The sequence below is a fragment of the Suricata suricatta genome, chromosome 2 (assembly GCF_006229205.1).
Source record: "Suricata suricatta isolate VVHF042 chromosome 2, meerkat_22Aug2017_6uvM2_HiC, whole genome shotgun sequence".
Lineage (NCBI taxonomy): Eukaryota > Metazoa > Chordata > Mammalia > Carnivora > Herpestidae > Suricata > Suricata suricatta.
In genome coordinates this window covers 74,174,408-74,187,751 of record NC_043701.1, presented here as the reverse complement: position 1 = coordinate 74,187,751, position 13,344 = coordinate 74,174,408, and the positions used below count along the sequence as shown (strand labels likewise).

The 13,344-nt window shown below is 36.6% G+C and overlaps 1 protein-coding gene across 1 annotated transcript in view; it reads right to left on the bottom strand.

The window, feature by feature from the left end:
• The window catches only part of CROT (carnitine O-octanoyltransferase), a 49,611-nt gene that overhangs the window by 7,366 nt on the left and 28,901 nt on the right, over positions 1-13,344 (bottom strand). The window contains exons 9-13 of the mRNA XM_029928286.1: positions 12,557-12,682; positions 10,650-10,751; positions 4,942-5,025; positions 4,739-4,846; positions 4,378-4,508 (exon numbers count right to left, since the gene is read on the bottom strand). Coding sequence (XP_029784146.1) covers positions 4,378-4,508; positions 4,739-4,846; positions 4,942-5,025; positions 10,650-10,751; positions 12,557-12,682 — 551 coding nt within the window. The remainder of the gene's footprint in view (positions 1-4,377; positions 4,509-4,738; positions 4,847-4,941; positions 5,026-10,649; positions 10,752-12,556; positions 12,683-13,344) is intronic.

The following is a 13,344-nucleotide window of genomic DNA, read 5'->3' as shown; positions in this document are numbered from 1 at the left end:
AAATGAAAATCAGTGTAATATACCTTATTAATAGAATGAAGTATAAGTCCTACAGTAACTGAGGCAGAAAAGAGTTTGACAAAATCCAACACTCTCCATAAAAACGCTCACTAAACTAGGCATACAAAGAAACTTGCTCACCATGATTGAGAGCATTTATGAAAAACTCACAGCTAACATCATACTCAAGAATGAAAGACTAAAAACTTTCCATCTAAAAGGAGCAATATGACAAGGATGACTCAGCATGGTACTGGGTGTTCTAGCCAGGACAAAGAAATAAAAGGTCTCCAAATTGGAAAGAAAAAAGGAAACCTATCTCTATTCACAGATAACGTGATCTCATATTTAGAAAACCTCAAGGAGTCCACAGAGGAAATAAATTTTGCAAGGTTTATTTATTTTTTAATGTTTATTTTTGAGAGAGAGAGAGCACGCACACACATGCAAGCAAGTGTGAACAGGGGAGGGGCAGAGAGAGGAAGACACAGAATCCAAAGGAGGCTCCATGCTCTGAGCTTGATGCAGAGCTTGAACTCACTAACCATGAGATCATGACATGAGCCGAAGTCAGACATTCAACCAACAAAGCCATTCAGGCACCATTGACCACGTTTAAAGATACAAAACTAACACACAAAAATCAACTTTGTTTCCATATGCTAGCAATGAATGAACTGAAAAGAATATTAAGACAACAACTCCATTTACAATAGTGTCAAAAAGCATAAAATACTCAAGATTAAACTTAACCAAAGAGGCAAAAACATTATACAGTGGAAACTACAAAACACTGCTTGAAGAAATTTGAAAAACATAAATAAATGGAAAGGGACCCTGTGTTCATGGACTGAAAGACTTATTATCAGCAAGGTGACAATACTATGCAAAGCAGTCTACAGATTAAGAACTCCATTTCTGCAAAAATGGAAAAACTAATCCTAAAATTAATATGGACTTTCAAGAAGAGCCAAGAACGGCCATAAAAATCTTGCAAAGAAGGACAAAGGTGAAAGACTCACATGGTCAGATTTCAAAACTTATTACAAAGCTACCATAATCAAAATAGTATGGTATTGATATAAGAAGAGACATACAGACCAATGGAGTAGAACTGAAAGCCCAGAATTAAACCCTTACATCTATAATCAAATGATTTTAAACAAGAACATTGAGACCACTCAATGAACAGTCTCTTCAACAGACAATGCTAGGAAAACTGGGTATCCACTTGCAAAAGAATTACATTGGATCCTTACCAACTCAAAATGCATCAAAGATATCAAGAACTCAAACTGTAAAACTCATACAAGACAACATAGGGGGAAAATAAATGACATAAGATTTGGCAAATATTTCTTGAATATGACAACAAAAGCACAGGAAACAAATGAAATGAAAACAGATAAACTGGACTTCAAAATTAAAAACTTTGTACATCAAATGGGGCACCTGGGTGGCTCAGTTGGTTGAGCGTCCAGCTTCGGCTCAGGTCACGATCTCACGGTTCATGGGTTCAAGCCCCGCGTCGAACTCTGTGCTAATGGCTAGCTCAGAGCCTGGAGCCTGCTTCAGATTCTGTATTACCCTCTCTTTCTGACCCTCCTCTGCTCGCGCTCTCTCTGTCTCTCAAAAATAAATAAAACATTTAAAAAAAACTTTGTGCATTAAAGGATACTATCAAGAGATTAAAAAGAAAACCCAGAGAATGGGAGGAAATATTTGCAAATCACATATCTGATAAGGGTTTCATATCCAGAAGACATAAAGAACTCTTACAATTCAACCAGAAAATGACAACCCAATTACCAAACACACAAAGGACTTTTATTTATTTATTTTTAAATGTTTATGTTTTTGAGACAGAGACAGAGCATGAACAGGGGAGGGGTAGAGAGAGAGGGAGACACAGAATCCGAAATAGGCTCTAGGCTCTGAGCTGTCAGCACAAAGCCTGATGTGGGGCTTGAACCCACGAACCGTGAGATCATGACCTGAGCTGAAGTCGGATGCTTAACAGACTGAGCCACCCAGATGCCCCCACAAAGGACTTTTATAGACAGTTTGCCAAAGATATACAAATGGATAATTAACATATGAAAAGCTACACAACCTCATTAGTCAATAGGGAAATGCAAATATAAACTACCAAGAGATACTACTTCATAACTAATAAAAATAATTTTTTAAATGAACAAAAGAAGTATTGGCAAGGATGTGGAGCAATTGGAACCCTTGCATATTGCTAGTGGGAATGTAAAATAGTATAGCCATGGTAGAAAATAGTTTAGCAGGTGCTCAAAAAGTAAAAGAGAATTATTGCACAATTCAGCAATTCTATTCCTGGGTACAGACTCAAAAGAAATTAAAACGGGGACTCAAACAGATCCTCGTACATGAATGTTTACAACAGCATTATTCACAAGAGCTAAAACGGAAGTGTCCATCAACAGATGAATGGATCAACAAAATGTGGTATACCCACATAATGGAATACTATTTAGCCACAAAAAGGATAAAGTTCTGATTGTACAACATAGATTAACCTTGGAAACATTATCCTAAGTTAAATAAATCAGACACAAAAAGACAAATATTCTATGATTCCACTTACAGAGAATATGTATAAAAACAGGCAAGTTCATAGAGATTGGAAGTAGATTAAAGATTACCAGGGGCTGAGGCAACAGGAGGAATGATAAATTATTGCTCAATGGGCACAGAGTTTCTGTTTGGAGCAATGAAAAATTTTGCAAATAGACAGTTGTGATGGTTGCATAACGTTATGAATGTATGAATGCTGCTGTATAATACACTTAAAAATGGCTACAGTGGCAAGTTCTATTTCATATATATTTTACCACATTAAAAAAAGGTATGCAACTACTTATGGCAAATAGTAACAGTGTATCATGAGGCTTATAAAATATGTAGAAATATAATGTATGACAAGAACAGCACAAAAGATGGGAGAATCAAAACAGAAGTGTTCTAAGGTTCTTACATTATACTTCAAATGGAAAATGTTATTTATAGGTAGACTCTAGTTTAAAGATGAACTTTATAAACCCCGGTGCAACTATTAAAAGCAAAGCAAAACAAAACAGTACATCTGACAATGGAGATAAAATGGAACAATTGAAAAACAATGAATTCAAAAGAAGATGAAAAAGAACAAAAATCGGATATGATAGAAAGAAACAGCACTATGGTAGACTTAAACCTAACCTTACTGGCAATTATATTAAATATAAATGACCTACATATCCCACTTAAAGATGCACATTCTCAGGGCCCCTGTGTGGCTCAGTTGGTTGAATGTCCCACTCTTGATTTTGGCTCAGGTGAGGCTCATACTCATGAGATCAAGCCTGACATTGGGCTCTGAGCTGGATGTGCAGTCTCCTTAAGATTCTCTGTGTCTCTCCCTCTGCCTTCTCCATGCTTGCATACAGCATGCTTGCTTGCTCTCTCTCAAAAAGAAAAAAGAAATAAAAAGAAAAGGAAACATATTCTCAGACTGGATTTTTTTAAAATTTTAATGCTTTTTGCGAGAGAGCGAGCATGTGAGCATGAGCATGCGACTGGGGGAGGGGCAGAGAGAGAGAGAGGCAAATACAGAAACCACAGCAGGTTCTAGTCTCTGAGCTGTCAGCAGAATCTGATGCGGGGCTTAAACTCAACCAAGAGATCAAGACCTCAGCCAAAACCAAGAGCCAGACACACAGCCTACTGAGCCACCCAGATGTCCCCGGATTTGTTCTTTAAGTTTTATTTATTTGGGAGAGAAAGAGAAAAGGAGTGGGGAAGGAGCAGAGAAAGAGAGAGAGAGAATCCCAGGCAGGCTCCGCAATGTCAGTGCATACCCCGATGCAGGGCTTTTACTTACTAACTGTGAGATCATGACCTGAGCCAAAACCAAAAGTCAGGTCCTTAAGTGACTGAGCCAACCAGGTGCCCCTCAGACTGGATTTTTAAAAAGCACGATCAAGGAGCTTCTACTTCCACTTAGGATGTGCAAAGTCATAACATACCATTTCTCCAATCCTAAAAGTTAGTGAAGACTGGATAATCTATAAAATCATGAACCCATCAGGAAACTGAGGCTACAAGAAAACCAAGTGATTTGAATTCCAAGGAACAAAAAACCCCTCATAGAAAAAAGCAGACACTTCATAAGTATTAAGTATGAAAGACAAGGCTGTGAAAATGTCACAGATCAAAACTAATATACTGATGTGGAAGTCCCAGTTAGGACATGACACAACTTGGGAGAAACTTCACGAAAAACTCTGAGGAGTTAGGATGAAGTAGCTTATGGTACAGATGTACCGTTGGACTTCAAGATTCTGAAAATGGAAAATGAATGGTCCTCACCGTCCATGAAGTCTGTAATAGGCCAGCTGAAGTGCAAGCTGAACAAATGTGTCAGGGTGAAGCTTCTTCTTCTTGGTTAGCTTTTTACCAAAAGATGTAAAGGCATACGCCACAATCTGCAGATCAGATGCCTAACAAAAAAAATTAAAGGGGAAAAGTGAAAAATCACCTAAGAATACCCCAAAGATAACCAAATCATCATTTGCATTAATCATTTGATATTAAAAAATAAAGGTATCAAAGCTATAATTTATAATGTTTTATGCTGTCATGCTAGAATGGTATCCAACTTTTTATATATGATAGTTAAAAGACAAAGCATTAGTTCCTTAAAAAAAAAAAGAGTAAAGAAAAGATCTACCTGCTTGAGATATTGGGCTTTAGCCTGATTAATGTTGTTTAGTATTTTATCATCCACAGTGAAAACGAGCTCTTCTGGAAGTGATATATTTCGTACTTTTTCTGAACCCTGAAAATAGGGAGGACTTAAAAATGTTCAATCAAAAAAAAAATTTTTTTCCTACTAGGAAAAAAAGAAAGGATGAAATATTTTTTCTAACATACCTTCCATTTTCCTTCATTCTCTAAAATTTTCTCATCAACATAATGGCTGATGTTTACCGTAACCATTGCATCAAAAGGAGAATGCTAAAATGAAAATACAGAAGATGCTGAACACTTTTTGTCAACTTATAACTTGACCCAATATTTCATTTTCAATTTCCCTGCTCTTCATTTTTAATACAGAATAAACTGCAAAATTCAAAATTGCCTCGCCTAATAAGATATGGCTATCCTACAGCATAATAAGTGACTGCTGTATTTTATCTGCTGTGAAACAACAAATATTTAAAGTTGGCAGCACCTAATTAGGGATACTTAGGCAATGCTAATGATACTGGAAATGAAAGCAGGTGTATGTGTGCAGTGCTAAGATGTTCTGAAATTTTAAGAGCACTGTGCAAAATGCAAATGAGGCTGGCAGACTTTCTGAAGGCAAACAGTGTGGATATGATCTTTTTAGGTAAAGACATAGGCCACCATGTTGAGTATCAAAAAGCATTAATGATTTTGTGTTTATGTCTACAAAAGTGTTCAGATGTGGCAGAAATAATTCTCAGCGTTTAAGGAACGCTGGCAAAATGGGCTGAGTTACAGGAGTATTGTGGGTTTGACAACTAGATTAAGAGAAAGAAATTGCAGCTAGTGAATTTTTCCATCATTTACTGTGGAGGACAAACCTTATGTCTTCTTTTCTCCATGTCCTTTGACAATTACATCAGATAGCAGTAACATGGAGAAAAAATAAAACTATCACTTTATATTAAACAATTACCATTCATGAGTTGAAGGTGGCACTACCAGCCTTGGAGAGAAAGATGGGAAGTTTAAGAAAAGAGCTGAGCACACACGGAAACTCCCCAGTATCAGAAGGAGTAATTAGGTGTCTTAAATGTCACCCTAACATTACAGAGATCTGCTGCCCTCTGTCACAGCCCAGGGGAGCCTAGAAGTACAGAATGAATACTGTTACCAACTAGAGAGCAGCCACAACATGAGGAAAGGCTCTTGAGGTAGGTCAGAATAAGATGCATGAACAACTTCAATCAATAGCACCCAAAACAAGACTCACAGATCATTGACAAGTACGTTTTCTAACTGCATCTTGCAACTTTACAAGTAATTTTTATAGGTATCATATATTGTTTCATTTGAGATAATACTATTAATTTCTAACTCTTTTCCTGGAGCCAGTAAGAAAATGCAAGGCTTAAGGATAAAAGTCTCTTTGACTTATAATTCTACCTACCCTTCTCATGGTAGAAAGCTTATCATCAATTTTCTAAAAAGTTAGGAACTATGAAAATTTCAAATGCTTTTGTGATGTTTTATTTGTTCATACAGTTTTAACTTTCTTTTTCTTTTTTAATTTGTGTGGAGACAATATGTGTAACATATTGTTTAGGAATAAGGGCTTTGATTCTGAGTCTAAACTCTACCATTTCCAAGCTGTGCAACTGGTGAAGAGTTACTTAGTTTTTTAAGTAATCTGCTCATCTGTTAGTGGGAATAATAATCATAGAATTAGTGAGAAAAGGGATTTTAATAATGCTTATAAAGTACTTACTACAGAACCTGGACCACAGCAATCATAAGTAACTGATGTTATTATTTAATAAGTGTTTATTTTGTGCTTCTTTATGTGCCATTCACAAAGCCCTATAACAAAGCCTATATAGAAAAGACAAAATAGTTGACCCCAGGATTTTAAATCCCAAAAGGGAAATGTAATTAATTACTATAATCACAGAAGTACATATTTAGGTACCAATGGAATACAGCAGTGACATGGCTTTGGATATAGAGTAGACCAACTTTTAGAGTATAGAGATGACCTTTGAACAACACTGACCTCCCATGTCATCAAAAATCCATATGTAACTTTTCACTATCCAGAACTTAATTACTGTTGACCAGAAGTCTTGCCAATACATAAGCAGTCAATTAACATGTTCTGTGTTAAAAGTATTATATCTATATTCTTACAATAAATTTAAGAGAAAATAAAAAGGTTAAGAAAATCCTAAGGACAAGGAAATACATTTACTGTAGAGTAAGTAGAACAAGGCACCACACATCTCATTCCCACCCAAAGCTAGCAAAGCTACCAAGGAATGCAGGAACCTCCTTCCAAGCAGATTCCAGGGGAAGGCAGAGAACTAGGGAAGGTTATCTTCCCTATTACCCTTCTCTATAGGTTGCTTGCTCCCCCTGACCCCTCTGCATGGTTCTAACTCAGTTTCTGCCTGTGTGCAGTGCTGTCAAGAGGCTCCCAGCAGTATTAGTGCTCCACCTCAGGGAACTTTCAGCACCTCAGACAGCGCTCCTTCATGCCCTGAGCTCTGCGGCCCGGGTTCCAGCCTAGTGCTAGCCTGCCCCAGATGGTCTCATGGACCCTTGGCGGGAAGAGAGGGTTGGAGGGAGTGCAGATTATCAGTCTGTGGTTCTTGGTCAATTGTGGACGATGACGGGCCTTGTCACTTCACTGAGAATCCCTCTTCAGAGCCAGTTTCTCTGCTCCTTTCAGTTCCAGACCTCAGTGAACCAAACTGCACAGGTAGTGAGGTGAGGACTGCCATGAGCATCTAGTAGCCCTGCTGTTCGAGCCTTCCCAGCATCTCTCCTCCATCTTTCCTTCACTTTTAGTCCTTTTCCAACTTCTACCTTGTTTTTCAATCACAATATAAAATATATACTTTAAAAAAATAAATAAGATACATACTTTTAAAAATCCATATATTTAACCAAACCCACACAGTTGAAACCTATGTTGTGCAAGGTCAACTGCATACACTTTAATAATGATGTTTTACTAGGTTAAATTAATTGCTTTTTCTGTAATCATCTCAGATTACAAAGGCAATCTACATGGAATTTTAAAAGCAGATTATCATGGTAAGATAATCAGATCAATTTTATAAATAAGTGGATATTAATTCATACACATAAAACATGTCCATATGCTTACTACAAGAAAACATCTCATTTGTGCTGAGATGTGTATTTATTATGGGACCAATATTCTTCATTTAAAGATAAAAAAATCATTAAAGTTATTTTCAACCTGAACTTGAGCCAATAGCAAGAGTTTAGTGCTATTAATAAAAATCAAAATAGTGCAAGGTGTTTTTTTGGAGGGATTTGAGGGGTGAAAGTGAGAAAGTAAAGTGAGTTCCTGATGAGAATAATTTACTCTTATGTAACAATATAACATCCAGTTTGAACAATATATGATAAAATTCTCAAAATGAGAATAGGTAAAAACTAGTAAAGAATAACTGCTGCACTGGCAGATGAATGGACAAAGAAGATGTGGTATACATATACAATAGAATATTACTCTGTCGTAAAGAAAGAATGAAACCTTGTCATTTGGAACAACATGGATGGAGCTAGAAAGTATTATGCTATGCCAAATAGAAAAAAGACAAAGACCATATGATTTCACTCACATGTGGAATTGAAGAAACACATACACACAAAAAAAGATCATAGGGAAAAAAAGAGAAGCAAACCAATAATTAGACTCTTAACTATGGTGAACAATCTGCTGGTTACAAGAAGGGAAGTGGGTGAGGAGATGGGAGAAATATGTGATGGGTATTAAGAAGGTCCCTTGAAAGGAGCACCAGGTTTTGTAGGTAAATACTGAATCACCACCCTGTACATCTGAAACTAATAGTACACTGTATGTTAACTGGAATTTAAATAAAAATTTGGAGAAAAACATAACTGCAAGCTACCCATATATTAATGGGTCAATGAAACTATTAAGCCAGGGAAGAGAACACACATAAGAAGGAACAGTGAGACTAACATTACAGTCAGAATCAGTACAAAGGAAAAGCCTATTAAGATGGCGACAATGTCAGAATATGTGTGAAGAGGGTAATCAACTGCAGCAAACAAGTCAAAGAAAATAGAGAAGATACTTGGAAGTGGTTAGCTACTTTACAGAGGACAGTTTCTGGGGAAGTGAGGATATAAACCAGACTGAGTAAGTCAAGAAGAATAAAAGAAAGGACTCAAGAAAATGGAGGCAATTAACAAGTATTTTGTCAACAATGAACTCCAAGGAAGAGGACAGACAAGAAATCTTTAAAATGACTCATAGCAAACTTGTACTCTGATGAGGTACTATAATAGACATCTAGTTTTATTACATGCTCATCAACCACTTCCATCTTTTTCTAAGATTTGTTTTTCTGTAGGCAACTCCCACACATTCTGTGGTGGTTTGAATGAGAAGGATTCTACCCGCTTGGTTCCAAGGTTTAACAGGTGACCCAGGTTACACAAATTAGAGCACCTGATTACTCAGAATGAGCACATGACAGGAAAAGGCCAGTCACAACCAGTGAGCATTATTCCCAGGACTTTTGCTGAAACCACTGAGGCAGCTGAGGAGGGGTGGGGGAAGGCATTTGATGTGCTGGCCATTTGCATGGAGAACACAAATCTATGAAGGGAGCTGTGAATGTGAAGACAAGACACTGTGGGTACAATGACCACATGGGATAGTCTACCTGAAGATGAAGTCAAACACAGGAAGTAGTGTCAAAAACGGAGGGGGAAATTTCTAATAAAAGCATTTGGACACAGGATGTTGGCCTTAAACAAATTCAGCTGTACCCCTATGCCAATAAATACCTTCTTAAGTTAATACCAGTATAATTTAGGTTTCTATCACCCAGAACTAGGTACTGATTAACACAACTATTGGACCCAGATCAACATAATAGGTCTTTTCGGTATTGTACAGTCACTAAATGCTTCTGGAGGAAGGCCACCAAAACCAATCTACCTCATACTACTTTAAAGCAAATTACACAGTTTATGAAAGTTCTTACAATGAGATCACAAGTGTATACTGCAACTCTGTGATTGAGTTTTTAATTTTCTTAGTTCATAGACTTCTTGAATGGCCATCAGAACATGGCAAGGTGGAGCTAATAAATATGATCATAGGAGAACAAAAGAGAAACAAGTTTTTTTTTATGAAGGTAAAAAATGGGAGAAGCATGGACACTGTAATATCTATAGTGTAAATAAATATTCCAAAGATCATGTGCCATTTTAGGAATATAGCTTAAAAATTCCTGGGCATATCTAGAAATATATCTGCATTTATCTCTCTGTGCACAGAATATACACATAATGCTGTACTTTTAAAGTTTGTTTTCAATGTTTTTATTATTTTTATTTTTGAAAGAGACAGAGAGTGAGGAGAGTAGAAATAGAGAGGAAGACACAGAATCCAAAGCAGGCTCCAAGCAATGAGCTGCCAGCATGGAGCCCAATGTAGGCCTCAAACTCACAAACTGCAAGATCATGGCCTGAGCTGAAGTCAGATGTTTAACTGACTGAGCCACTCAGGTGCCCAATGCTTTATCTTTTAAAATAGGTTTTAATTCTCAACCAACAGGTAACAGTGGACATAAGGAGCTTTAAAATACTTTAAAAGCCATAACTACATAAAATACACACAAATTCCATTTTGCAGATACACATCAAAGTGCCAGCCTTAATACAAATAAAAACAATTTGTCCTCTACTCTGTCTTCACTGGAATTCCTAACTAAACCTTTTAGTATAATGTCATAGAACTATACAAGTGTTTATTTGACCAAAGCACAGCCTAACTAATAGTTTATTGCCACTAAATTAACCTCAACAATTGAAAGGAAAAATAACTTTAGTAGTTTACTTACATCACAACTACAGCCAAATACTCCATTGGAAAAGGAAACCAGGTTATAAGATTTGTCTCCCCAGCGGACTGTTGGATCTCCAATAAGAGTCATTGAAGTTGCCTAAAACAAATTCAATGTTTTAAAATTAAGAGAATTTTAATATTAACAGGTATATAAGAATTTATATCTTAAATGTGTATACATACATACACACACACGCACACAATCCCACTTTTCCTCTTCAGGTAAACCAAATTTAATAAAATCATAATTATAACTCAAAAGAGATCATACCAATTCCAGTCCTGTCTTTAGATATTTCTCAAAATCTCAAGAAATCCTACCAGAAAACAGAAAGCTGGTAAAATACTCATGGGTGCTTAGAGAACTTCAAAGGGAAAAGACAAAGCTTTCGCAACTTGAATAGTCTAAGAAGCTGTGATAAGTTTAGTCATTAGAGTCTAGTTACAAGAAAAATATTTCACGAATTCACATTCTACTAAGCTGGTTTCTCAAACAGTAGGTTTTGGCACATTAGCGAGCCATGAAAACAATTTAGGACATCACAGTAAACATTCATTATAAAAAGAACAAAATAAAAATAAATATCAGAGTCTATCACAGATAGTAAAAGTAATTTCTATTTTGTTAATCTTCTATTATGTGGATGTATGTGCATAGTGGGCTAAAATCTAAATACATGTCTAACCAGACTGCAATGAAAGCTCAAATGCTACATTAAAATATATTCTTCCTCAAGAAGTTTTGTGACCCTCCCAGGGTGCCTGTGTGGCTCAGTTAAGCATACAAGTTCAGCTCAGGTCATGGTCTCACGGTTCCTGAGTTTGAGACCTGCATCAGGCTCTGTGCTGAGTTCAAGTCCCACATCAGGCTCTGTGCTGACAGCTGAGCCTTGAGCCTGTTTTGGATTCTGTGTCTCCCTCTCTCTATGTCCTTCTCCCACTCCCACTCTCTCTCAAAAATAAATATTAAAAAAAACTTTTTTTAAAGTAGTAGTTTGGGGTGCCTGGGTGGCTCAGTAGGTTGAATGTGCAACTTTGGCTCAGTTCCTGATTTCTCAATTTGCAAGTTCAAGCCCAGTGTCCAGCTGTGTGCTGACAGGTGAAAGCCTGGAGCCTATTTCCGATTCTGTGCCTCCCTCTCTCTCTGCTCCTCCTCTGCTCATGGTCTGTCTCTGTCTCTCAAAAATAAACATTAAAAATTTTCAAAAAAAATTGTTTGATGACTCTCCTACTAAAAAAAAGTCCAGCTAAAGTTATATAAAGTTATTTTTGCCTACAAGATTTTTCAATCCTTATTATTCCATTATTTAATTGTGATAAATGCATTATGAAATAATTTAAGTGTTTTCAAAAGACTAGTAGACTTACATAAATTTGACTATTGCTTTTTATTGTTTACGAGGAAATGATAACATTATCCCGGGAGAACGGGTTGGGGAGGAAACAAAGTAAAGCTACATTTACTCTCTGCTCATGACTAAAGCCAGTGTGTCAATAAAACCAAATGATAAAATCAATGACTTAAAAGACTGATAGAACTCCTAGGACAGACCTCACCAAATAAGATGTCAAGGCACACTGGTATGGGTCATGGGAAGGTTCTCATATCACCTTTGGCATGATAAGCTCACTCAACCCAGTGTCTTATGTAAATTTTCCGTTAATGCAAACTATAGTCCTACTTCTTTAAACAATGTACAAGATTTATCTAAATTACCTAAACAATGAGGCAGGAATTGACAAAGGATTATTTATGTATAAATTAAATCTAGTGTATGCATATACGACAACTAAAGTAAAAATTTTAAGACATTGCATGTAACAAAAAATCTTCTCATCTTCAACATGCTTGAGAGTCTTCAAGAATAATCTGTGAGAAGAAATAACAAGATAGTCAAGTACCTGAGAATAATCTTCTGGTGTTACATGTGGACTGCTATCCTCTATGGAATACACCAGTAAACTGCTCTGAATTTTTTCTAACCTAGTCAAGTTTTCTGGATCAAGACTAATCAAATATTCTCGTGCCTAAGAGACAAAGAGATAATGATTAAATGTTACAAACTAAATATATCCAGAAAATCTAAAAATAGAATGTTAGGGAGAAGGTTTATTACGAAAAGTGTAAAATGCTGTCTGAAAGTAGAATATTCCAATGAAATCTTTCATGAGCCAAAACAGTGTAAAGCAAAGAGGCAATTACCATTAATTTATATGGAAAAATGTTTGAACATTCCCAGTCTCCCCCCAACTCCCAAAACCTCACTTTTGTTTTACTGATAACACAGGACACATCTTGCTGGGGGACGCACAAATAAAGTCAGACACAGCACAGATGTGCACAGACACAGACGCTCCAAGCTTGATGGTGAGGCACTGAAGGTAGCTCCAGGGGAAGGAGCTGGGGGCCGCCACTCTTGCTGCTCAGGGAACATGCTGTGATAAACTTGCTGACACTATTTCTGCTTTTTGCCTTTTATGATAAAAGCAAAAATCCTCTTTGGGTTTCTTTCAATGTGCAAAAGCAAGTACTAATGTAGGTCCTTTGTGAAAGTGTAGGGACATAGCACAAACTTTCAAAAGTGGGGGATACTTGTGCAATTAATAATACCCTATTACATATTTGAAGATTGCTAAGAGAATACATCTTAGAAGTCTTCATCACAAGAAAAAAATTTTTAATTATGTGA